The sequence below is a fragment of the Hemicordylus capensis genome, chromosome 8 (genome assembly GCF_027244095.1).
Source record: "Hemicordylus capensis ecotype Gifberg chromosome 8, rHemCap1.1.pri, whole genome shotgun sequence".
Classification (NCBI taxonomy): domain Eukaryota; kingdom Metazoa; phylum Chordata; class Lepidosauria; order Squamata; family Cordylidae; genus Hemicordylus; species Hemicordylus capensis.
This window is the reverse complement of record NC_069664.1, coordinates 3,304,866-3,328,754: the sequence shown is the minus strand read 5'-3', so window position 1 is coordinate 3,328,754 and position 23,889 is coordinate 3,304,866. Positions and strand designations below refer to the sequence as shown.

Genomic DNA, 23,889 nt, shown 5'->3' with positions numbered 1-23,889 from the left:
GCATCAGAACAGCCACTTCACCATACAGTGCCAGATGGCGGGGTGTGGAAGATCGCAATATTCACACAACCCACTTCTCCTCACCATGGTTGTGTGAATCTCTCTCTGACTGGGGTGAGTTGCCAGATCTGTTCCAAGTTGGTATAATCAGAGAAGGAAGGAAAGTCCCTCTTGCCTTCGCTTTACGTTCTGTGCCTTTAGTGTCTCCTGCCCCCCCCCACCCCCCAGCTACACGATAAGACTGCCGCAAGACGTCCAGAACAGCATGGGCTTCCGGAGGGTCCTGTGGCTTCTCCACCCCAGCATGTTTCTGAACAATCCACAGTCTTTCTGCACAAGGGTCTCTGCTCTAAATCTAACCACCCTGCGAGGAGGAGTTTCTTCCATCGCCCTCTTAAGACTTTAACTGCAGACAGAGCCAGGCCCAGAGCTAGCCTTAAAGTTGGGAACGTGTCAAAAAATTGGGGGGGGGGTGTCAGCTTATCTGGCCCCCATCAGCTCTAAGTGCAAACAACACTGAGTTATTTAACAATTATTTGGTTTTTTAAAAAAAAATTAGGGGGTGGAGGTAGAAAAATATTGAGAGGGGGAACAGCTAGGCCTGCCTTAGCCCCGTCCCCACTATGGGTCTGGATAGGGCTCTGCCCTTGATAACAATTCAACCCCCCCCCCCCGAAGATTCTGCCTGAAGAAGAGATCTGTGATTAAACTCAACAGCTTGCAGGGCACCGTGTGCATCAGGGTTGGTCCTAATAAAAATATCTGGTCTTGTAGCCCAGCATTTCAAGGAGGGAGAATTATTCCAGCAAAACCTGGCCTTCTGCCACCACAGACTCTCAGGGCAGCTGAAGATAAAACCAGATTCTGCTGGAGGGTGTACTTTCCTCTTCCCCACCTGAAGGTCCTTCTGGAAATCAGAGATGGGGGAGAGATCACCGTCCTCCAAACCTTCTTAGAAGCCCGGCTGGTGTGGTGCAATTGTTAGAGGGCTGGATCAGGACGGGGAAGACCGGAGTTCGATTCCCCACTCAGGCATGAAACTCTCAGCCGAGCCTACCTTACAGGATGGTTGTGAGAATCAGATGTGTGTGTGTGTGTGTGAGAGAGAGAGAGAGAGAGAGCTCATTGCAAGCCCACCTCTGTGCCCCTTGCTGGAAAGGAGGGAGGGGCATTTATGGGCTGAAGAGAGTCTTTAGAAACCACCACAAAAGAGCTGTTAGGTGAGGCCGAGGGGGTGCCTTCTGTCCAGTGGGAGGGAGTTGGGGGGCCAGAAAGAAAAAGACTTGTGAGCGAGGGGCTTCCTGGCGTCAGAGAATCCGGCAGGGGATGAAGCGCAGGCAGCTGGGGAGGGGGCCGGGCAAAGCGAGAGGGGCAACAAGGCGCGACTGCGAGTTACCTTCCATCGACATGGGCTCCAGGATGCCGAACTGCTTGAGGACCGCGATGAAGAGGAGGATGACCACCGCCACGGCGCACAGCTCCATCCCCTGGATCGCCATGGCATGCCCGGCAGCCGGTCCCGCGGCGGGCGGCACGGCTCGGGGGGCATGCGCCCTGCGGCACCCCCAGGGCCAGCTCAGCTCCCCGGGGGAGCCGAGGCAGGAGGTGCCGGGGGGCCAGCAGCGGAGGAGGAGAGCCCGGCGCCCCCCTCGCCGCTTCTTCCAAGTCCTTCAGCTCTGCCCCATCCCGGGACGGCCCACTGGCAGCGGGGCCGAGGAGGGGCGCAGGAGGAGGCGCGGCGGCGGCGGCGGCGACCAGGCAGGAGAGGCTGCTGCGGGCTGCTTTGGAGCGGGAAGGAAGGCGCAGCCCAGCTGAAACTTTCCGAAGTTGGAGGGCGAAACTTCCCCGCCGGCGCAGCTCCCGCTTCCTCGCAGCAGGGGCGGCAGGAGACGTCACCGCTGGCAAGCCTCTGGCATCCCGCGGGGCTGAGCCCTGGTCCCGGGCAGGCGGCGGCGGCGCCAGGGGTCAGCCGGAGGAGCTCCAGAGGGGCACCCCCCACCCCTGCAACGCCCCGGCGGCGGAGGAGCGGAGAGCACGCCATCGCCCAGGGTGCCGCCATCTCCGCCGTCTGCAATGCCATTGGCTGCGAGGGCAGCGGGCAGGTTAAGAGCAGCCCCTCCCCAAGGAGGGGGGGGAGGGAGGGAGGGATCCAGACGCCTGCGGAACTCCTCTCCTCTTGGGCTCCCCGGGCAGAGCGATCGCGGGCGCAGGGCGGAGGGGCGGCATCACTGAAGACGACAAGCGCCTCTCTCCGCCCAGGGAGGTCTCAGACCCGCGCCAGGCTCGCCTTTTTGCCTCGTCACTTTTCCCGGCTTCCAAACTCTCCATGTGGGGACGGAAGCAGAGCAGGAGCAGCGACGACGCTGGGGAGCAGAGGGCTGAGGCACCGAGACCAAGCCAGCGGGCTCTTGCTTTTTCTTTTTAGGGACTCTCTGGCACCGGGGGATGAGTGCCTCTGACCATGTGCAGAGTGACTTCCCCTGAGCAGAGCAACCTTTGGGTTCTCTTTTTTGTTTTTTGAAAACAGCCCAAGGGCACAATATTCCTGAGAATACAGACTGTCTTTCCTATCAGAAAAGAAGCTACTTTTTTTTTTTTTTTAAAGTCCTCCTCAGGACAAGAGTGCCTTCAAGCGTGTGCAGACATCTCTCCCCTTCTGAAGGGGAGAGATATTTTCTTTATATTACAAAAACTTTCCTTTATATTTTAAAAGAAACCCTTTGAGAATAAAAACAATCTCTCCTTTAAATGAAAGGCTCTTTTCTTTATATTAAAAACAAAACAGACCAACCCTAATTTGTACAGAGCCTAGTGCAGCAACTTAACTCAAGAATGTTTCCTGGCTGTCAATCTGCCGGTGGCCAAGAGGACAGGATTCTGACCATTCTGTGAGCGCCAAAAGAAGGGAGGGGAGGATGGTGCTTCCCTCCCATTCACTGTACATTCCAGATTTTCTTCTTTGGTTTTAGAACCTCATACATGGTCAGCTTATTCCATATTAGCACAAGGTTGCCAGCCAGCCAATACTTTCTGTTTTAGCAGGAAAGCCCTGCTCCATGAAGGTCTGAAAAGTCAAGGCACCGCAGATTATTCCGCTTTCACTCGTACCCTGCAGGCAGCATCCTGTCTCCACCGTCTCTGGCCCACCTGGTTCCTCTGGGCTCCACCCTCTCTGACCTCCTGGATTCTGGACACATGGAGCTGCCTTATTCTGAGTCAAGCCCCTGGTCCACCTCGCTCAGTATTGCCTGCTCTGACCGGCAGTGGCTAGTTTCCAGGATTCCAGGCAGGGGTCTTTCCCAGTCCTGTGTGGAGATGCTGCCAGGGATTGAACCAGGGGGCCAAGCCACTGAGCTTCGCCAGCCCCTGCCGCATCCCCACCTCTGCTGCTGGTTCTTTAAATCCAAAGTTGAATGCACCCTGCCCTGCCATGCAAGCCTCAGTCTTTTTTCCGCTTCTTGCACACGCTCCACAAGTCCTCCTTCCAGAGAGAGCTTTCGGGGCTATTGCATTTTGTACATGGCGGATACAGGTCAAGGCTGTGGCCCAGGGAGAGGTGGGGGTAACCTCTTGCCCCACGCCGAGCCCCCAAACTAAATCACTCTCAAGCTGTCAAGGGCTGCAGAGGGGGAAATCTACGGAAACGGACGCTGCCCATAAGTTTCCTCCTCTGCCGCTAATCACTTTGGAGAAGAAATTTGGATCGGGGCCATGATGTGGGGCAAGGACTTTAAAAAACTCTCTCCCAGACTGCAGCCTCGATCCAAATCCGCACCTTGCGGCTTCCTTTGAAAAGGAAAAAGATGTCACGGGTTCCTAACACAGAGCGCCCATGTCGTGTTCAGTTTGGTCCTCGGCCTGGGTCCAGAAAGGCAGTAGAATGAGTTGTACCTACCGCTACCACCACTTCTGAAGACAAACAAGAACCTCTTCGCAAGCAGAAAGCTAGCACACAAAGGACAAAGATCCCAGTCCAACCCTTTGAGTGCTGTGCTGCTTTTCTATCGGCAGGGGGCTCGTCATACAGAAGAGCATCCCCCAAAAGAGATCTGCCCATCTGCAGCACACTCAGGGGTCCCCTCCATTCCATGACCTCCTCCTGCTGCAGGTACGGGCCAGGCTGAAGAACAAAAGAGCCTGAAAACAGCCCTGCCGGATCAGGCCCAAGAAGGCCTATCTGGTCCAGCATCCTGTTTCCCACAGAAGATGCCTCTGAGTGAGAAGAAGCCCACAGGCAGGGGATGAAGGCCTGCCCTCTCTCCTGCTGCTGCTCCCCGAGCCTGGAGGCTGTCTATAGCTAGCAAGGCTAGTAGCCACGGATTGCCTGTCCTCCACCAATCTGTCTAAGCCCATTTCTAAACCTGTCCAAGCTGATGGCCATCCCCACATCCAGCTTCAGCTGCCTTCCAGGCAGAATCTGTGACTGTTCTGTGTGTGCCATGCAGGACTCTGTTCCTCTTTGCATTGATGCCTACCACTGAGTAATTGTGTTTACTGACAAACATACTTCACTAGCCAGTCAGGTCCTGGCTATAAGTCATGATGGCTAGGTAGAGCCTCCACGTTCAGAGGCAGTGTACCTAATAAATGCCAGGAGTGGGGCTATTGCCTTCCTGCCTTCCTTGTGGGCTGTGTCTGCCTGGCCACTGTGGAAAGCAGGACACTAGACCTGATGAAGCCAATTTGGTCGGGTGACCCAGCAGGGCTGAGAACCTGATCTCATCTTCCTCACAACACACACGCATCCAGCCACAATAATTCAGTACCTCAAATATGCCCATTCTGCTTTTTTTTTTTAACCTTGCCACCTTTTAATGATGGGTACGAATGCAACCGATATTTATACACCGCTTTCCAACATAAGTTCCCAAAGCCGTTTACATAGATATAAACATACAAATAAATGACTCCCTATCCCAAAAGGCTCACACACAATCTAAAAAAGAAACATAAAACAGCCACCAGCAACAGCCACTGGAGGGATGCTATGCTGGGGGTGGATAGGGCCAGTTGCTCTCCCCCTGCTAAATAAAGAAAACCACCACTTTTAAAAAGTTGCCTCTTTGCTCAGTTAGCAGGGGATTGTTTTCTACCTCTTGATTCAGTTTCCTACTTCTTGATTATGGACTGCAAAACTATTAGGGTTCAAAGACACAGAAGCACAGAGCAAATTGTTGTTGTTTTGTTGTTGTTGTTTACACAGTCAGACAGGTGTTGTTGACTGGTTTGTTTTATCCAGACATCGAGTCCTTCCCAAGGACCTGGGATGGCTGGATTTTATTGTCAATTGTTATAGGTATCGTCACAGAATATAGGCTGTTCCCAGTAAAGCTGCTTTTTGTAATTGGCTGATGGTGATTTCTGTGGCCCCGATGGTGTTGAGGTGCTCTTCAAGGTCTTTTGGAACTGCACCCAGGGCGCCAATTACCCCTGGGATTATTTTGGTCTTTTTCTGCCACAGCCTTTCAATTTCAATTGGTAGATCTTTGTATTTGGTGATTTTTTTCCTATTTCTTTTTCTTCTATTCTGCTATCCCCTGGTACTGCTATTTTATATCCCGCTCTTCCTCCAAGGAGCCCAGAGCAGTGTACTCCGTACTTAAGGTTCTGCTCACCACAACCCTGTGAAGTAGGTTAGGCCGAGAGAGAAGTGACTGGCCCAGAGTCACGCAGCAAGTCTCACAGCTGAATGGGGATCTGAACTCAGGACTCCCCGGTCCTAGTCCAGCGCTCTAACCACTACACCACGCTGGTTCACCACCATGGCTCCCACTGCTGTGTTCAACCCGTCTGCAGAAAAGCAACGTAAGAGAGGAAGGCTGAGATCCACCCGCAGGCCCACCCAGTCAGGGGCCTCCCTCATGGAAGCCGCTTGGCTTTCCTGCTCACCGGGGAAGGTGTAAAAAACTCAATAACTCATACCAGGGAGAGCAGAGAACTTCGGTTTATGTCTTGTGGCTCAGAAGGTTTATGCCCCTTATCTATTTCTATTATGCAGTGGTTTTTTAATTATTCATTTTAAGTGCTGACTGACTGAGAGGGAGATGCCAGCCTGTTCCTAACCTCAGCAAACAGGACAGAAGAAATCACATATTCTGTAGTCTTGCAGAACCACCACCAAATCCAGCTCGTTTTAAAAAGAAATCATTTTCTTTCGTGAAAGAAGGAACTCTTCTCCAAATGTGAAATCATGTCGTTCCATAGGACATTTTCACATACAAAATAAGTGGATCGATTCTTTAAATCTTATGCTGTAAAAGTGGGCGGAGGGGTGCATTTTTACAAAAAAAACCAAACCCAAATCTGAAAAAGCTCTCATCTGATAGGCATAAATAAATTTTAAAATACAAATGACATTCTCTGTAATGCAAACATTTTATAATAGTCGTTTATTATTTTATTATCTTGTTCTCTATTAATCTCTTATTCATAGAGACATAGCAGCTGCTGCCTAGTGAGTCAGACCACTGGTCCATCTAGCTCAGTATTGCCAACCCCGACTGGCAGCGGCTTCTCCAAGGTTTCAGGCAGGAGTCTTTCCCAGCCCCACCTAGAGATGCTGCCAGGGAATGAACCTGGGACCTTCTGCATACAAGCCTGCATATGCTCTTATAGGAACATAGGAAGCTGCCATATACTGAGTCAGACCAGTGGTCCATCTAGCTCAGTATTGTCTACACAGACTGGTAGCAGCTTCTCCAAGGTTACATGCAGGAATCTCTCTCAGCCCTACCTTGGAGATGCTGCCAGGGAGGGAACTTGGAACCTTCTGCATGCAAGCCTACAGATGCTCTTCCACTAAGCTATGGTGCCACCCCCTAAAGGGAATATCTCACAGTACTCATATGTCGTCTCCCATCCAAATGCAAACTAGGGTGGACCTTGCTTAGCAAAGAGGACAATTCTTACTCACTACCACAAGACCGGCTGTCCTCCCTCCCCCTCCCTCTCCTGCTCAATAGGGCCCACCAAGGACATCTGGTCTTCCAAGAGGCTGCAGAGCACTCACCAAGAAGTGTGTCCCAGATTCCTTTGCAACATTGCCAGCAGATGCAGAGGCGAATCTCTTGGATCGGACCACACACGCTGCTCCCTTTGCACTGCCACGAGGGGCTACTTATTTCTCTATTGGAAGAAGCAGACTGCACCTACGGAACTTGAGCTGTCATTGCACCAAATAACTTTGGCCTCGGAATACAACTCCCACCATCCCCAACCACAGTGGCCAATAGCCAGCAATGATGGGAGCTGTAGTCCAACATCCGCAGGAGGGCTGGCGTTATATAGCCCTGAAGGCTTGATAATGGAATCATACAGTAAGGTCTTTCACGCAATCATCTGGGGGTGGTCTGTGTGTGTGTGGCGGGCGGGCGGGGGGGGGGGAGAATTCCTACTCTGAGCTCCACAGAGGAGCCGACTGGATCTGCAAACTCACCACCCTGATGATTATTGCAGCCGTGGTCTCCACTGTGGAAAAAGGGAGCGGAGTCCTCCAAGGATCGAGGGAGGTATCCCAGAATGCATTGCATTGCATTCACAGCAGAGAGGCTGCTCTCCTCCGCTTGGACCCTCTGTCTGCAGCACTCAGTGACAAATAGGGCAGCCGGGAGCTGCAGAGAAAAGGAAGTACCAACACACAGACACACAGCGAGGCAGGACAGCTGAGCTCCTGGTAAAAACTCAGCTCCAGGATATGGGCTACCCACATCTGAGCGGGCTGAGTGGGAGGGCTTCCCATAGGCTCTCATGTGTGTGAACAGGCTCTTTCAATAATAATGGTTATAAAAATTGTTCCTGCTCTCATGAGGAACAGAGGAAGCTGCCATATACTGAGTCAGACCCTTCCTTGGTCCATCTGGCTCAGTATTGTCTACACAGACTGGCAGCGGCTTCTCTGAGGTCCTCTCTCAGGAGTCTCCCTCAGCCCTATCTGGAGATGCCAGGAAGAGAACCTGGGACCTTCTGTAGGCAAGCAGGCAGGTGCTCTTCCCAGAGCGGCCCCAGGATCCCCTAAGGGCAATCTCACATATGTACTCACATATGCAGTCTCCTCTCCAAATGCAACCAGGGTGGACCCTGCTTAGCAAAGGGGACCATTCATGCTTGCTACCACAAGATCAGCTCTCCTCCCTCAAATGATTATATTCAATGCGCATCTAGTCTGTGTGCAGGGAATGCGTGCCCAGATCTGTACACCAGTACAGCTATTCACCGGTCATGCCCTATCTGCATCCTGCATTTCAGGGGGCCGGTACCCAGGTCCACTTCTAAAAAGACCAAGCTGCAGTCCTTCACACGAAGTCCGGATGGTTTTCAGGACAAGCTGTGGGGGAGGGACCCCTTACACACACCCAGTGAAAATAATTAAGACCATGTAGATAGACCTCCATGGAGGTACGGCAGGTGTCAATCTTCTTCTGATGTCTTCTTCATGTTGTCCCTTTCCCAGTTTGGGGCCCCCAGGTGCTGCTGGACGACAACTTCCCATTCAGCTCAGGGCTGTCAGGAAGGGGTCTTCCCCAGGTCTACCTGCTGCAGAGACTGCCAGGCACTGAGGATAGAGCATCCCATGCTGGCTTTTGCTCTCTCAACCTCTTGACTCTGAAGAGCGGCTACCTCTTAACATTCTCCTGGTTCACCAATAATCTCCGTGCTCCCACGGTTTACAGACGCTCTCAGGTGGGATGGTTTTTTCCTTTCCGACTCATTCCTTTCCTCTCTCCCTTCCCTTCCCTCCTGGGAATCCAACTTCGGCTGGGCAAGAAGCAGCAGGAGAGGAAAACAAAAAGCTTGACCAATTTCCCCATAAACGCTGCTCTATAAACGAGACATTGATCCCCATTTCTCTCCCTGTAAAATATTAAAGATGTTTAAATGGATAGACGCTCCGGGCCTGCGTTCTTTCAATCCATGGTGCATTAGCAAAAGAGCTGGCCAGTCAGTTTAATGGATGGCAACTGAAAACCTTCGGGGTGGCCGGCCTGTCTGGCTGCCTCCCCCGCTCCCCCTCTGGCTTGGGCCAAAGCCAAAAGGAAGCCCACCACAGTCCCGTAGCCTGCTAAAAATAGGACGCCGAGGCTTCTTCCAATGAAAAATGAGGCAAGGCAAGGGAATTGCCTGGCTTGGTTATCTCCTTGGCATGGGGGTGGCTTAGATCAGGATCGCCGAACCCAGCTGCCCAGAGGGACAGCTGCCCCAGCCACCCCGAATACTGAACTAGGATAGCCAAGCGGCAACCAAACATTTACTGGACTGGCTGGGAAAGTCAAGACCAGGGTCTGAACATACATCACCATTCCGATTCTACCTGGCGTTGTCCAGGAACAGCCAGATCGATTCGAGGAGGGCTCCACCCTCACCCGCACCGTTTTGCCTTAGCTCCGCCCACAACCTGCCCCTGCTAACTGGGCAAAGAGGCACCTTTTACCGTGGTGATTCTCTTTATTTAGCAGGGGGAGAGCAACTGGCCCTATCCACCCCCAGCACAATACCCCTCCAGTGACTGTTGCTGGTGTCTATCTTGTTTTTTGTTCTTAGAATGTGAGCCCTTTGGAGACAGGCAGCCATCTTATTTATTTATTATTTCTCTGTGTAAACCGCCCTGAGCCATTTTTGGAAGGGCGGTATAGAAATCAATCAAATAAATAAATAAATAAATAAATAAATAAATAAATAAATAAATAAAAACCACCTGCCATGCTCTTCTCTGGCTCCACCCAGGCCCCCTAGATCATTCTGGGCTCGCCGGGTTCCAACCCGGCCCCACCCAGGGGGGCTACTGGCCAGTATTTCTGAAACCAAAGGTTGGCCATAGGGTTACTGACTTGGGTTAAAGCTATCCTACGAGATCCACCCCAACCCCCCACACAATATTTTTCACAATTTCAAGCCATTAACACCTCCAGGATTGTTCTCAACAGTCACCCAGAGACTGCAGGTTGGCAACTCTAACTGGTGGACTTCGCTGCCACCCCCAGGACCCATCACCATCCTCTGCACTGTGGCTTTCAGTCACAGAGAAGAGCAGGGTGAAAACGGTCAAAATAATGCATTCTTCCACACCATGCAATCTGCAACACCCACCTGCCACAGGTGATACACCCCAGCCCTACTGCCTGGTTCTGAGGGCAGCAGGCAGCAGTGTTTAAGAGAGCTGAGGATGGAAAGACAGAGCCATGGATGGTCTTAGTAGAGTCATTTTTCTTCGCCACCCCACCTTGCTATCATAGGAAGCAGACTTCCTCAAACCTAGCCTCTGGGTCTTCCCACACAGCAGTGAATTCTTGGGTTCCAAGCATGAGTTTACTCCTCTCCATATACTCCCACAGGCTTCCACTGAGGACCTCTTCACCAGGGAGCAAAGAGGCACCTTTTCAAAGTGGTGATTCTCTTCTGGGTAGCAGGGGGAGAGCCACTGGCCCTATCCAGCCCCAGCACAGCCTCCTTTCAGTGGTTGTTGCTGGTGTCTAGCTTTGTGTTTCCTTTTAGACTGGGAGCCCTTCTGGGGGCAGGGGATCGTCTCGTTGGTTTTTTCCTGCGTAAACCACTTTGAGAACTTTTGCTGAGAACTTTTTGCTTCTTCTCAACTTTTGTTGAGAACTTTGAGAGCTTTTGTCGAAAAGCAGCATATACACAATCATAGCCGTACATATTCATAGTCGTCATCCTGGTGTGACGTTTGCTGCACCAGCTGCCAGCCTTACTTTCGGCAAAGTATTGATCACAGGAGGATAGCAGCGAATGGCAGGGGTCCACCGGTTCGAAGGTGGCGGGGGTCTCTCTTTAAGAGTGGGGGGGAGGGTGCACTTACCCCTCCCGCTGCTTTCCCCTGGCCGGTGTCCGTATTTTGCAAAGCCTATGGGGCGGTAGCGTACCCCGAGCCTCCCCACGGCGGTTCCGTGCACATCCCTAGCGAATGGTATGGAAAGCAAGAGCTGGCCAGCTGGCAAATTCTGATCACAGCGTGAGTTGGTGCCGTGACAGACAATGGAAGCCTTCCTGCAGGACGAATGGAGGGTGATTAAACTCATGCACTGAACAGCGGGATGGACTGCTGCCTGCCTGGAGGGCCCTCCTCCATCTCCGAGCCCCGCTGCTGCTGCAGAGATGTCCCACAAACTAGCTCTTCCCAGCAGACAGCTCAGCAGGAGCAAAGCAAGACAGCAACAGAGCCTGCCTGGAGGAGCCCCCAGCTCCTGGCCAAGGTTTAGAGATACAAGAGAGAAGGGCAGTTCTGCCAAGCGATGGGTCTCTCCACGCCATCAGGCAGTGGGTGGAGAGAGCCGTTGAGAAGAAATGCTTCCTGGCATTCATTTCCCCCCGTCCACACACGGCTTCCCTTCACCACAATCTGCTGGCAGGCGCACAAGGTTGCAGCCACAGGTCAGACAGGCGGCCCACAGGGCAAGCAGGCAGCCAACAACCCATCCGGGGCTTGCCGCGGGTCCTTCGCTCCTCCGCCCGGCTGCGTCCGGGGAGCAGTGCCTTCCGAAGCACACCCCACGGAGCTAGGGAAACGAGTCCAGGAAACCGGGGGCTGCTGGAATGAATTTGCCTCCAGCTCTGCCTTCACATTCTCCCTTGCGCAACTGGATGGGGAATGCTCGGCCTCTCCAAGTAGTCTGCCAAAAGTTGTGGGCTATTGGCTATCAGAGTTTGATATCTGATGGGTCTGACAGCTAAACAGCAGCTAAAGGGAGGCATCGTGGTAAGCATCTCCACATATTGGAAGGGCTGTCACTTGAAAGGAGGAGCGGGCTGGTTCTCTGCTGCTCCTGCTGGGGTCAGGACCTGAACCCAGGGGTTGAAATGACAAGGAAGCCAATTCAGGCTGGCCATTAGGAGGAACTTCCTAGAGCTAGTTGACAGTGAAATAATCTGCCTCCAGCTCTGGCCGGTGGTGGGGAAGCCAGTCTTGCAGTAGCGAGCACCAGCTACTTTGCTAAGCAGGGCCTGCCCTGATTTGCATTTGGATGGGTGACTGCATGTGAGCCCTGTCTGCTGTAAGGGATTCCCTTTAGGGGATGAAGCCCTAGCTCAGTGGAAGAGCATCGGCCTGCTTGCACACATGCAGAAGGGCCCAGGTCCAGCTCCCGGCAGCATCTCCAGGAAGGACTGGGAAAGCCTCCTGCCTGAGACTTTGGAGAGCAGCTGCCAGTCAGTGTAGTCAGTCCTGAGTCAGATGAACCAAGGGTCTGATTCAGTATACGGCAGCTCCCTATAGTAGCTCTTCTTCACTGGAGGTTTGCAGAGGGGGAGACGGGACAGGCATCTTCCAGCCTCCTGCACTGAGTAGAGAGTTGGACAAGAAGACCTCTATGGTCCCTTCCAACAACCTTGTGATTTTATCATTCTGTGCGTTTTTGCACAACACAGTATCCCTCTAGAAGGACAAGGGAAGCAAACGTGGAATGAATGGACGCCGTTTGGCTCTATGTTTGCATGCAAGGACACAGAGGAACTCAGAAGGCCTGTTGGAAGGCAAACGCCACTCTCCAGGGCAGAGTGAGCTCAGCAGGGTTGTGGGCCAGGTGCCCAGAGCCTTCCCGAAGCAGGGGGGCAGGAGGGGTGGGAGTTGCCCTGTGCAAAAAAACAAGGCTCCTCTCTGAAGTGGAAAGTGCATGTCCGTGCTGCTTGGCTGATAGCCACAAATGTTTGTAATCTGATACAATAATAAATACACAGGCCATAAATATTTGTAGTTTGATGCCGCGATAAATATACAACTCAGACGGTGTCAGATTGATCATGCTCGCCCTCAGAAGCTAGCCATTTCCTGCCGCTCCGTGACCAGAGCTAAACTTTAACACGTTCCTTTGAATTTTTTGATTTCATTTGAAACAAGGGTTTGTTAATGCAACTGGTTTTTAAAAAATATATGAAAACAATACATTTTAAATGAGACGTTATAAGGGCGATGAAATACGCATTTCCACACTGCAAAGCTTTTTCAACGACCTTCATTAATGCACATTAAAATTTAAAAGTTTAAAAAACATTCAAAAGTTGAAAACTTAAAAACTAAACCACAGATGTAACAAAATAGCAGACATTTTGATGTAAGGCATCATCCTCATCGTCCTTAAATGTTTAAAATCTCATTTAAATAAAAAATCTGATTTTAAAAAAATTCATCTTGCTCCATTCCATCCTTGTGAACTCCATCCCATACTTTCACACCATTCACTTAATAACATAACAGCAGCCCAGCCCTGCTGGATCAGGCCCAAGGCCTAATTAGTTCAGCATCCTGTTTCACACAGTGGTCCACCAGATGCCTCTGGGAAGCCCACAAGCAAGAGGTATGTGCATGCCCTCTCTCCTGCTGTGTTGATCCCCTGCAACTGGTATTGAGAGGCATCATGTCTCTGAGGCTGGAGATGGCCCACAGCCACCAGACTAGAAGCTATCGATAGACCTGTCCTTCATGAATCTGTCTAAGCCCCTTTTAAAACCATCCAAGCTCGTGGCCATCACCACATCCCATGGCAGAGAATTCCATAGATTAATTAGATGTGTTAAAAAGTACTTGCTTTTGTTGGTCCTAAATTTCCTGGGGTTCAGTTTCATGGAATGACTCCTAGTTCTAATGTGAGAGAGGGAGAAAATTTTCTGTCTACTTTCTGTACTCCATGCATAATTTTATACACCTCTACCATGTCTAACTGAGCAAAGAGGCACCTTTCAAAAGTGGCGATTCTCTTGATTTAGCAGGGAGAGAGCAGTTGGCCCTATCCATCTCCAGCACAGCATCCCTCCAGTGGCTGTTGCTGGTGTCTATCTTATGTTTCTTTTTTAGAAACATAAATATGTGAGCCTTTTGGGGACCAGTGTTCCCTCTAACAGGGATTCCCAGATGTTGTAGTCAACAACATCTGGGAATCTCTGTTAGAGAGAACACTGTTGGGGATAGGGAGCAATTTTTATTTATATCTATGTAAACCGCTTTAGGACCTTTTGTTGAAAAACGGTATATAAATATTTGTCGAATTTGTATTCCCACAGTCAACTCTTTTCCAAAATAAAAAGCCCCAGATTCTGTAGCCTAGCCTCATAAGGAAGTGCTCTAGGCTCCTGATCATCTCAGTTGCCCTCTTCTGCGCCTTTTCCAGTTCTACAATGTCCATCAGAACTGTGCACAGTGCTAGAAATGTGGCCGCAATATAGATTTCTATAAGGGCATTATAATATTAGCATTCTTATTTTCAATCCCCTTCCTAATGATCCCTAGAACTGATTTGGCCTTTTTCACAGCTGCTGCACACTGAGTCGACACTTTCAACGCACTGTCCACTGCGACCCCAAGATCCCTCTCTGAGATCAGTCACCAGCAGCTCAGACCCCGTCAGTGTATATGTGACGTTGGGGTTTTTTGCCCCCAATATGCATCACTTTACACTTGCTGACATTGAACCGCATTTGCCATTTTGTCGCCCACTCCCCCAGTTTTGAGAGCTTGTTGCTCCTCACAATCTGTTGTGGATTTTACTACTCTAAATAGTTTAGTGTCATCTGCAAATCTGGCCACTTGGCTGCTTACCCCCACTTCCAGATCATTTATGAACAAGTTAAAGAGCACTGGTCCCAGTGCAGATCCCCGGGGGACCCCACTTCTTACTTCCCTCCATTGTGAAAACTCTCCATTTATACCTACCCTCTGATTCATGTCCTTCAACCAGTTATCAATCCACACATGAACTTGCCCCCTTATCCCAAGACCGCTAAGTTTCATCAAGAGCCTTGGGTGGGGAACTTTGTCAAAAGCCTTTTGGAAGTCCAAGTAGACTATGCCGACCGGATCACCTTTATCCACTTGCCTGTTGACGCTTGTATAGAATGAGGAAGGAGAGTGCACCGTATGCAAACCCAGGAGGAGAACAAATTTCCCGCCACTCCTCAGAGCCCGTCTCCCTCGATCCCACCTGGAGTTAGGAAGGCCTGCCTGCTGCTGCCCAGATCTCTCCAGACCATGCAACTGAGCAAGGAGCCTGGCCAGTCCGTACCCCACAGGCTCCAGTCCCAGAGGGTCTCAGCATCATGTCCTGCACTGAGCAGGGGGTTGGACTAGAGGACCTCCAAGGTCCCCTTCTGACTCTAAAATTCTACAAACCTACAATCCCCGTCAACACTGCCTAGCCTGAAAGAGCCGCCGGCCACGATGTTGCCACCTGCCCTTTGCTGCCTCCAGAGAAGAACGCCAGAGAGAAGTGGGGATGATTTACAAGGGGGTGTATGGATCATTAAGAAGCTCTGATGGCCAAGCCAGGACAAGCTGTGTACAGCTCCGGTAATGAGCTGAACCGCATCCAAAATGCTCCACACCTCGCTGCCTGCCCTCCTCCAGTTCACCTTCGTGTTCTTCCCAAGCAGCCTGAGATCCTGGGGGGTCACCCAGAGCAGAGGAGAGCTGGTCTTGTGGCAGCCAGTGCGAATGGTCCCCTTTGCTAAGCAGGATCTGCCCTGGTTTGCATTTGGATGGGAGATGTCATGTGTGAGCCCTGGAAGATATTCCCATTAGGGGAGGGGGCTGCTCTGGAAAAAGCCCTTGGATGCTTGCATGCAGAAGGCTCCAAGTTCCCTCCCTGGTAGCATCTCCAGGACAGCGCTGAGAGATACTGCAACCTTGGAGAAGCTGCTGCCAGTCTGTGTAGGCAATACTGAGCTAGATGGACCAGTGGTCTGACTCAGCAGAAGGCAGTTTCTGGGTTCCCAAGTGTATGCACAGGGGCGGATTAAGCTTTTGGCCACCCATAGGCAAAAAGGCTTTTGCCACCCTTATAGCTTAAACAAAAACAGTCTGGCGTTTTGTTTTTAAGGTAAAAGGGGAGACTTTCTCAAAATTTGAGGGGGGGGAATTTGCTGCACCTCGAATTTTGCCGCTGTAGGCAAATGCCTCCTCTGCCTCTCCGTGAATCCGCCACTGTGCATGCACATCTCCGAGGCCTACATTCTTTCTCCTCGCCTGCAAAGGCCTAACCGCCCCCACCCCACCATCAGTCGACTGGGGTGCACAACGTCTGGGAGTCCACCACCTCCCTTCTGCAGCAGCCACTAAGATCAACAGAGAGGGTGGCTTTTAGAATGGTTTCCTGCTTCCCAACTCCCCCTCCATGGAGGGGAAAAGCCGGTTGCCTGATCACTGGCCTCGTGAGAGGAATGTGGTGGACTTTGGTCTGGAGGCTTCTCTGGATGGTGGAGGGATGGTTTGGAGCAGGGGATGCTGCTGGAGGCAGGGGTTTGCGAAAAGGGACTGTTTGGGACCTTGGGGGCAGCGATGGAGTCTTAGGATGTGGGGTGATGATGAATATATTCTTTATGTGGGTTAGATTAGGGCTTCTCCAACTTGGGTCCCCCGAAGTTGTTGGAGCTGGGGATGATGGAAGTTGTAGTCCAACAACTTCTGGAGAAGCAACTCTGGTCCAAGCTGGAGAAGCACTGGGCTGGATCCTTAGCACAGGCAGGTTTAGCAACCTGTTAGATGCCCCAAGGATCCTCAGGGGATGTGGCTGCAGAAGGCTTGAAAAACTGCTCATGCCCGTTGGATCTAGGGGGCTTTCCTCATGGCTGGGGAGTGTCAGTTGGGTCATGCTCAGGGGTTCCCAAATGTCACTGACTACAACTCCCATCATCCCCAGCCAAAGGCCATTGCAGCTGGGGTGATGGGAGTTGTAGTCAACAACGTCTGGGACTCCCTGCTGCAGGGGGCCCTGGCCGGGCTGCCCTCCTTCTCGAGGGTCTCCTCTGAGTCAGAGTTCAGGTGGGCGAGACAGGAGGCAGGGCAAGTCCAGGAGACCTTTGCACCAGGGCCTCCCGCAACCCCAGAGCCACAAGCACCCCTAATCTTCATCTTTGTAATGTTGGAGCACCTGTAGCAGCCACCAGCCATCAACCTCCATCAATGTCCATTTAAGCAAGTGTCATCTCAGCATCACTGCCCATCTGAAGAAAACCCCTTTAGCTCTTCAGCATACCAAACAGAGAGGCATTGTCCTAATGCCAGCCTCCCCTTTTGCACCACACAGGATTCTGCCTCTCTCTAGAAAGGAGGACGCGAGAAGCCCAATTCCTGGGGCGGAGGCTGTCTTGGGTTTGCCTTTGAATAATAATTCATTTGCATCGAGGAAAATAATCTGAGATGAATGGAGAGTGCAGAGATGTAGCAGGTGTCCTCCAGGTGGACAGAGCCGATGTTCTGTTATTCTCAGCTTTTGACCTCATTCAGCCTGGCAGTCAATGAACTGCAGGCAGCTGAGAGATCAGCCTGGACATCTTCAATGCCATGTCTGTCAGTTTGATGCTTTAATATGGGACAGCAAAGGAAGGCAGTGATCAAAGCTGCAGAACAAATAAGGGGCCGGAGTGCAGAGGATCACAGCTGACCAACGTCGGTTAATAAGGGTGTGCATTCACTGGTCAGTGAATAAACCTTATGACTATTACTAATAATAGTGTGCAAGCGTCCAGACATCACAGAGCTCTTCTTCAGCAGAAATGTGAAGGCTGCTGCACAACCTGAAGACGGTTTTAAGATGCATTTAATAATACACACTGATGAATGCCCAAGAAAGCGCTGTCTAGGAACTTATGCCCATGCACCAAAATTACTGTGAGCAAAACCACTACTGGCAAAATAACCAAGAGGAGATTTAATCCGAAATGTTTTTGGTGCCAGACAAAGACCCTTTGGTTTGGCCAGGCCTCCTCTCCCCTTCCTATGAAATCCCCCTTGGTTCCTTCCCTCACAAGAGCCTGGAATGGCACCTCCACCCCTTCTGCTGCAGGCGGCAAGGTAGCGCACAGCCGCGATCATGTCGGTGCCCTTACACAAAATCAATGGGACGCCATCCTCTCCCCCGCCTTCGGTATCCAGTTCTGCCTGTTTCAGCTCAAGAAGGATCTACCCGAAATAAATAAGAACGAGGACTTGAGGATAAAGGTTATCAGAGGCCAGGAAGGAGCCCGTCGCAAGGGTGAAGCACTTGCCCACTCTGAAGATAAATGCCAGAGGGCAGGAAAGTGATTAGCAACGGCATCTGCAGTACTTGGAAGCTTTGCACAAGGTAGGCAGTTTCAGCTCTGAGTTGCCTCAGTGGCTGTAATTCCATATTCCAGCCCCGGCGACACGCTGCAGAATCCTCTATCCAAGGTTCAGATGGAGGAGAAACATCATCCCATTTCTATGGGAGGAGTCTTGTGGTAACGAGCATGAATGGTCCCCTTTGCTAAGCAGGGTCTGCCCTTGTTTACATTTGGATGGGAGACGACATGTGTGAGCCCTGTAAGATATTCCCCTCAGGGGATGGGGCCACTCTAGGAAGAGTACCCACCTGCTTGCATGCAGGAGGTTCCAAGTTCCCTCCGTGGGGTCTCCAGAGAGAGACTCACAAGGCAGCTAGGCCTGAGAGAGACTCACAAGGCAGTTAAGGCCAAGGATCTGACTCTGTATAAGGAAGCCTCCCATGTCCCTACCATCTGGCCCCCTACAGTTGCCCTGCCCCACAGCAGCCTGCAAGATCCTGTGGGCATCCACCAAGGCTCTTCCCTGGGTGCCCCCACCTTCAGGACTGGAGAAGGAGGCTACGCCGACCCACTGCAAAGTCAGAGGCGACAGGAGCATAATCCAAGGGTGGGCCAAGACCCCCTGCAGAGGACCTGGGCAGGGGGTGAGCTGCTCCCCTTCCACTGTTTTGCTCCTGCATGGCTGCGTTTGTCCTTTCTTTCATTTCATGGAGCAGCCAAGCTCCATTGCTCTGAACAGAAGACCAAGAGGAGCCGGAAATCCTTCTCCACTCTGATTTTAATCTGCCAGAAAAGAATCTGGAGGTTAGTGAAGTTCACCCGTGCTTCGAGGTAGGCTTTCAAGAGCCACCACAATCTGTCTCCATGCCTGGCTTGGGAGAATTTCACTGGCGTTCCTAAGATTAATTTAGAAACAGAAGCGTCTCTCAGCATTAGGAAGATGGCGACCTCGGAAGCGGCCTTATACAGAGTCAGTCCAGGGGTCCAACTTGCTCCGCACTGTCTACACTGACTGGAAGCGGCTCTCCCAGCTTTCAGGCTCAGGGGTCTTTCCCAGCAGCCCTACCTGGAGATGCTGCCAGGGGCTGAACCGGGGACCTTCTGCATGCCAAGCAGAGGCTTCGCCAGTGAACTGCGGCCCCCTCCCCACATTCTGGACCACTTTGTGCTAAGGAGATGGACTTCCTGCAGGTTGTTTTCTCCCAACGCCCTCTTGACCCCAACTCAGCAGAAGTGGCTGAGGGACAGAAAAGATTCCCAGCGAGCCCAAGACCTCATGCCTTCTAGGCAGTGTGTCAGATCACCTGCTCCGACCCCTCTTTGCCTTCACCACAACGGGGACTCATCAGTCACTGCTGCTTGCAGAAGCCTCGTAACTCAATTTGTCCACAAGCTGCATGTTCAAGCGAAATTGGAGAGAGGTTTGTCTCAGCCCTGCAGGGCTGGATGTGCCGAGTCAGGGCCCCGGCCAGGATCCAGAGGCACTGCCAGTGACGGGCTAATGGAGTCAAAAGGAATCGGGGCCCTTCCGAGGCTCTCCATCGAGCAGTGGGGGGGTGGGGGTGGCCAGGCAGCAGCAGCTGGCAAGAGGTGGGCAGTGGAAGGACTAGAGAGCCCAGGAAGGATGGGCAGGGTGTGGAGAGGAACTCACTCAGTGGGCATCTTGAAGTTTGCGTCTCTACACAATTAGCGCCATGAATTATTAAAGGCCGAGAAAGGAAAGAGGCTGTTTTTAATAAAGCATGAGTAAGCAGGTATTATTCCACTGTGGTAAAAGCAATCGAAGGCAATCAATCAGCTCCTCTTCTCGATGCCATTTTAATGGCTGGAGATATTTATTTGAGTTTACGGTTGTGTGTTTAGCTGTGTCCCTGGGACTGGGCCAAGCATGTACTTAACACAGACGTTCAATAAACAGCACGGGCCAAATTGGGGTTGGGGGGACGGGGCGGCAGGCGGAGGGGGGCAGCTTCAAATCCGCCCCCACCACTCTTGTCAGACCTGCAAAATGCATGCAGTGGCAGTAAGGATTGCAGATCCCCTCCCCCTCCCGCAATCCCCACCCCTCAATTGTCAACATGTTTGTCCTCCCATAACATTCCTCAGATGTTTAGCCTGTGGAGGGCCATAGGAGCATGGGGAGCTGCCGTTTACGGAGTCAGACCTTTGGTCCATCTAACTGTCTGAAGTATTGTCGGTCTAACTAAAGTATTGTCTGCTCTGACCTGCCGCAGCTCTTCAAGGTTTCAGGCAGGGGTCTCTCCCTGCCTTACCTGGAAGTGCTGCTGGGAATTGAACCTGGGACCTTCTTCTGTGTGCAAATCCTACGATGGGCTAGTGTCAGAAAGTCCTAAAACGAATGGCAGGGAACGCCCACAGCAATGCACAGGTTCCCGCCAGAGGGCCATGGAGTGCACGGAATTTCTGAATGGCCAACGGCCATTGCATGGAATTTCCATTCGGAAATCCCATGCATTCCTATGGCCATTTGGAAGGAACCAGGGTATTTCAGTGTGCATTCCCTGTCATTCATTTCAGCACATTCTCTAGAGATTACATTACAGTCATCCCTCACCAACCGCAGGTTTCCCAATCGCGGATTTGAGTATCCGCAACCGGGAAATTGTGACCGATCTCGACAACTGTGACCTAAGTATCTATGGTTTGGTGAATTTTATTTTTTTTAAAAAAATTGGGGTTGGGGGTTGGAGGGAATTTGGGAGGTCAGGGGGTCATTTCCAGGGGTTGGGGGATTTTTTTCTAATTTTTACTGTATTTTTTGTTCATTTCGCGACCACAATTCCCCTAACCCCGTTTTCAGTTACTTCCTATTGCTTCCCAACGGCTAATTCACCAACTGCAAGGGTTTCCCGGAACGGAACCCTCACAGTTGGCGAGGAACGGCTGTATTGGATGCATGGTGTCAGCCTAGTGGACTCGGAACACAGGAAGCTGCATTAAACAGAGTCAGGCCCTTGGTCCATCCAGTTCACTATTATCGACACTGACTGGCCGTGGATCTCCAAGGTTTCAGGCAAGAATCTTTCCCAGTCCTACCTGGAGATGATGGAGCGGACTGACTAGTTTCAGGACATCCTAAAATGAATGACGGGGAACGCCCACTGAAACACACTGGTTCCTTCCAAATGGCCACCGAGTGCATTGAATTTCCGAATGGCTGACATAGAAAGCTTCAGTCTTTGATCAACAGTTTGAGTCCTCAGTCTCATCTTCCACTCAGCTCTGTTTCTGATCGAAATCTATTTATAAAGGTTTGCCATCTCTTTCCGTTTCTGTGTGCAAAACACTCTCTGGTCCTGTGGACGTTTGCTCTCACAATTACCCCCCTATGGAAGGGTCCCATTTTGCAGACGGGTAAGAGAGGCTGCTAGAAATGAATTTCTCCATACTCCAGCCCGTCACGGCCCAGAAGCAAGCAAGACTTCCTCAAAAGCAACAGCGGCTTCAGCACCATCCTGCTCTTAAGGGAGAGTGGATGGAGCGAGGTCAACCTGGAAACAGCAGGGAGGTGGGGGAAGGGGTGCCTCATGTCCCTGGTAGACGATGCCTATGGAGTCACATCTCCAGTAGGCTCTAGGGCTAAAACGGCAGCAGGGACTGTTACACACAGGGTAACACCCCTGTGCAACTCACAGAGATGTTGTACACAGTCTGCTGCAGCTGTCAAAAGTTAGCTAACTGAAGATAGCACAAGGAAGAGCCATGCTTTTTATGTGGGGCTACTGTGTGTGTGTGTGTGTTTGTGTGTGTGTGTGTGTTGCCCTTGCTGCTGCTGCTGTCTCGGCCGCCAAAAATAACTTTGAAACCCTCGCATGATGCGCGCCTTTGGTACAATCATGGTCGCTAGAACAGATTCAGGGCCAGCCTAGTGTGGTTGCTGTGTGCACCACTGCCCCCTGGTGGGAAAAGCCAAGAATCCAGGGCCAGGGGTCTGAGGCACCTTCTGCTTCTAAAAAGGTATTCATGGGGTTGCAAGGGTCAGTTGGTAGCTTTTTAGCACTTTAATTTTCAAATGAGCTTTTTAGTATTTTTACTAAATCATATGAGCTTCTTTGTCGTATTTTAATTTTCAGGTTTAGAAAATTTAACTTGGAAAGGGTGGTATTTTAATTGAATAATGGGTCAGACTTCCTCTATAACTGTCCTGAAACTTTGGAATGTACTCCCAGCCAGACATTTTTCACACAACAGGCTTTACTACGAGGCTTTACTCAAGTCTGAAATTGCCCCCCAAAACAGATGAAAAAAGTGGATTTTTTTAACCGTATAAAACCAGGCTACACTCTAATGCAGCAGTCAAAAAATACGCCGCAGACTAGCACTTGGTAGCATTGCAATGAAGGCCTTGGAAAGGAAATTTAGATGCTGTGATGTGTCTACACCTACAAAGATTAGAATTGTTCAGACAATGGTTTCCCCCATGACACTCTATGGTTGCGAAAGCTGGACTTTGAAGAAGCAAGATGGAAAAAGCATTGACACTTTTGAACTTTGGTGCTGTATGTTGGAAGTTAAAGGACTTTGCGCTGTCTCTTGTCTCAGACAGTGGAGGACAGACTAGTGAGTCAGAGGGCTAGAGGGTCAAGACATTGGTCACCCCTTCTCCACTGCTCTGACACTATCCCTTTGGATATGTAGATTGCTAATCTCAGGGATTAACTTCCTTCCTCTCTCTCTTCCCTACCTGCCCTTCTACCTTGCAACATGGCAAGCTCCTCTCCCTGCACCATCCAGATAGATTAGAGATCCTAACTCCTCACTTTCCTATCTAGAATGGAGTTCCTTAATAAATGCCTTATATATTGACTTGAAACTATGAATTGGCTCCAAGTTCCTTTACTCTCAGCATGCACGCATGCCTAACTAAATGCCGCTGTGTTGTGCCTCTGTGCACTCTGCTATAATGAGAAAGGGATTCTCTCACCACAGAGAATTTCCAACACTGTAGAAGACTTTTGAGGAGACCATGGACAGCCAGGAAAACAAACAAGTGGATCCTATAACAACTCAATCCAGAATTTTCACTTGAGGCACAAATGACCAGGCTCAAACTATCGTACTTTGGACACATTATGCGAAGACCCAGCTCCCTTGAGAAGTCCATTATGCTGGGGAAAGTTGAAGGAAAGAGAAGAAGAGGACGACCAGCAGCAAGGTGGATGGAGTCGATTATGACAGCAATGAATGCACCACTGAGAGAGACTTAAAAGGCCAAGTGGAAGACAGATCATCCTGGAGAGACTCTATCAATGTGGTCGCTAAGAGTCAACACCGACTTGACGGCACTTAATCAATCATCAATCAATCACACTCTAATGCACGATGAAAAACCTGAATTGTGTGTGCAGTGCTCCCCGATAACTCACTGGGACTTCGGGGTAAATCTGCCCAATATGTGAATGCACCCGCTCTGTTCCGGAGGAGATGCGAGCTAAAAGCCCTGTGTGAAAAATGCCCTGGAATAAGAGCTTCTCCATCCCTGGTGGCTGACAGAAAGATGCCAAGACACACCTTTGTAGCCAGGCTTTAAATGACTTAAGCAGCTTTAAATGGTTTTTGCTTTTAATTATTTTGCTCGCTTTAATATTTGAATTGTGTAAATTGCCAAGGAACACTGGTGGTATACAGGAATTTTAAATAAACATCATTTATTCATTTATTTATACATACCCCACCCCTCCAGGACACTATTGCTCAGGGCGGCTCACATCAATAAAATAGATACAATTTACAATAAAAGTAATAAAATTAACCAAATTAAGTAAACAAGTTAAAAGTCAGGTTAAAAACCACAATCAGTATTAAGTTTCAAATTAAAAGTCATTTTAAAAGCAAAAAATTGACAGTTAT

At 50.8% G+C, this 23,889-nt stretch overlaps 1 protein-coding gene across 3 annotated transcripts in view; it reads right to left on the bottom strand.

Annotated features, from left to right (window-relative positions):
* Positions 1–23,889, bottom strand: part of KCNIP3 (potassium voltage-gated channel interacting protein 3) — a 94,429-nt gene that overhangs the window by 20,891 nt on the left and 49,649 nt on the right. The window contains exon 1 of one of the 3 annotated variants that reach the window (XM_053270176.1): positions 1,397–2,012. The exons of the other annotated variants lie outside the window; for them this stretch is intronic. Coding sequence (XP_053126151.1) covers positions 1,397–1,499 — 103 coding nt within the window. The 5' untranslated portion in view covers positions 1,500–2,012. Of the gene's footprint in view, positions 1–1,396; positions 2,013–23,889 lie in introns of those variants that run through there. 3 annotated transcript variants of the gene reach the window in all.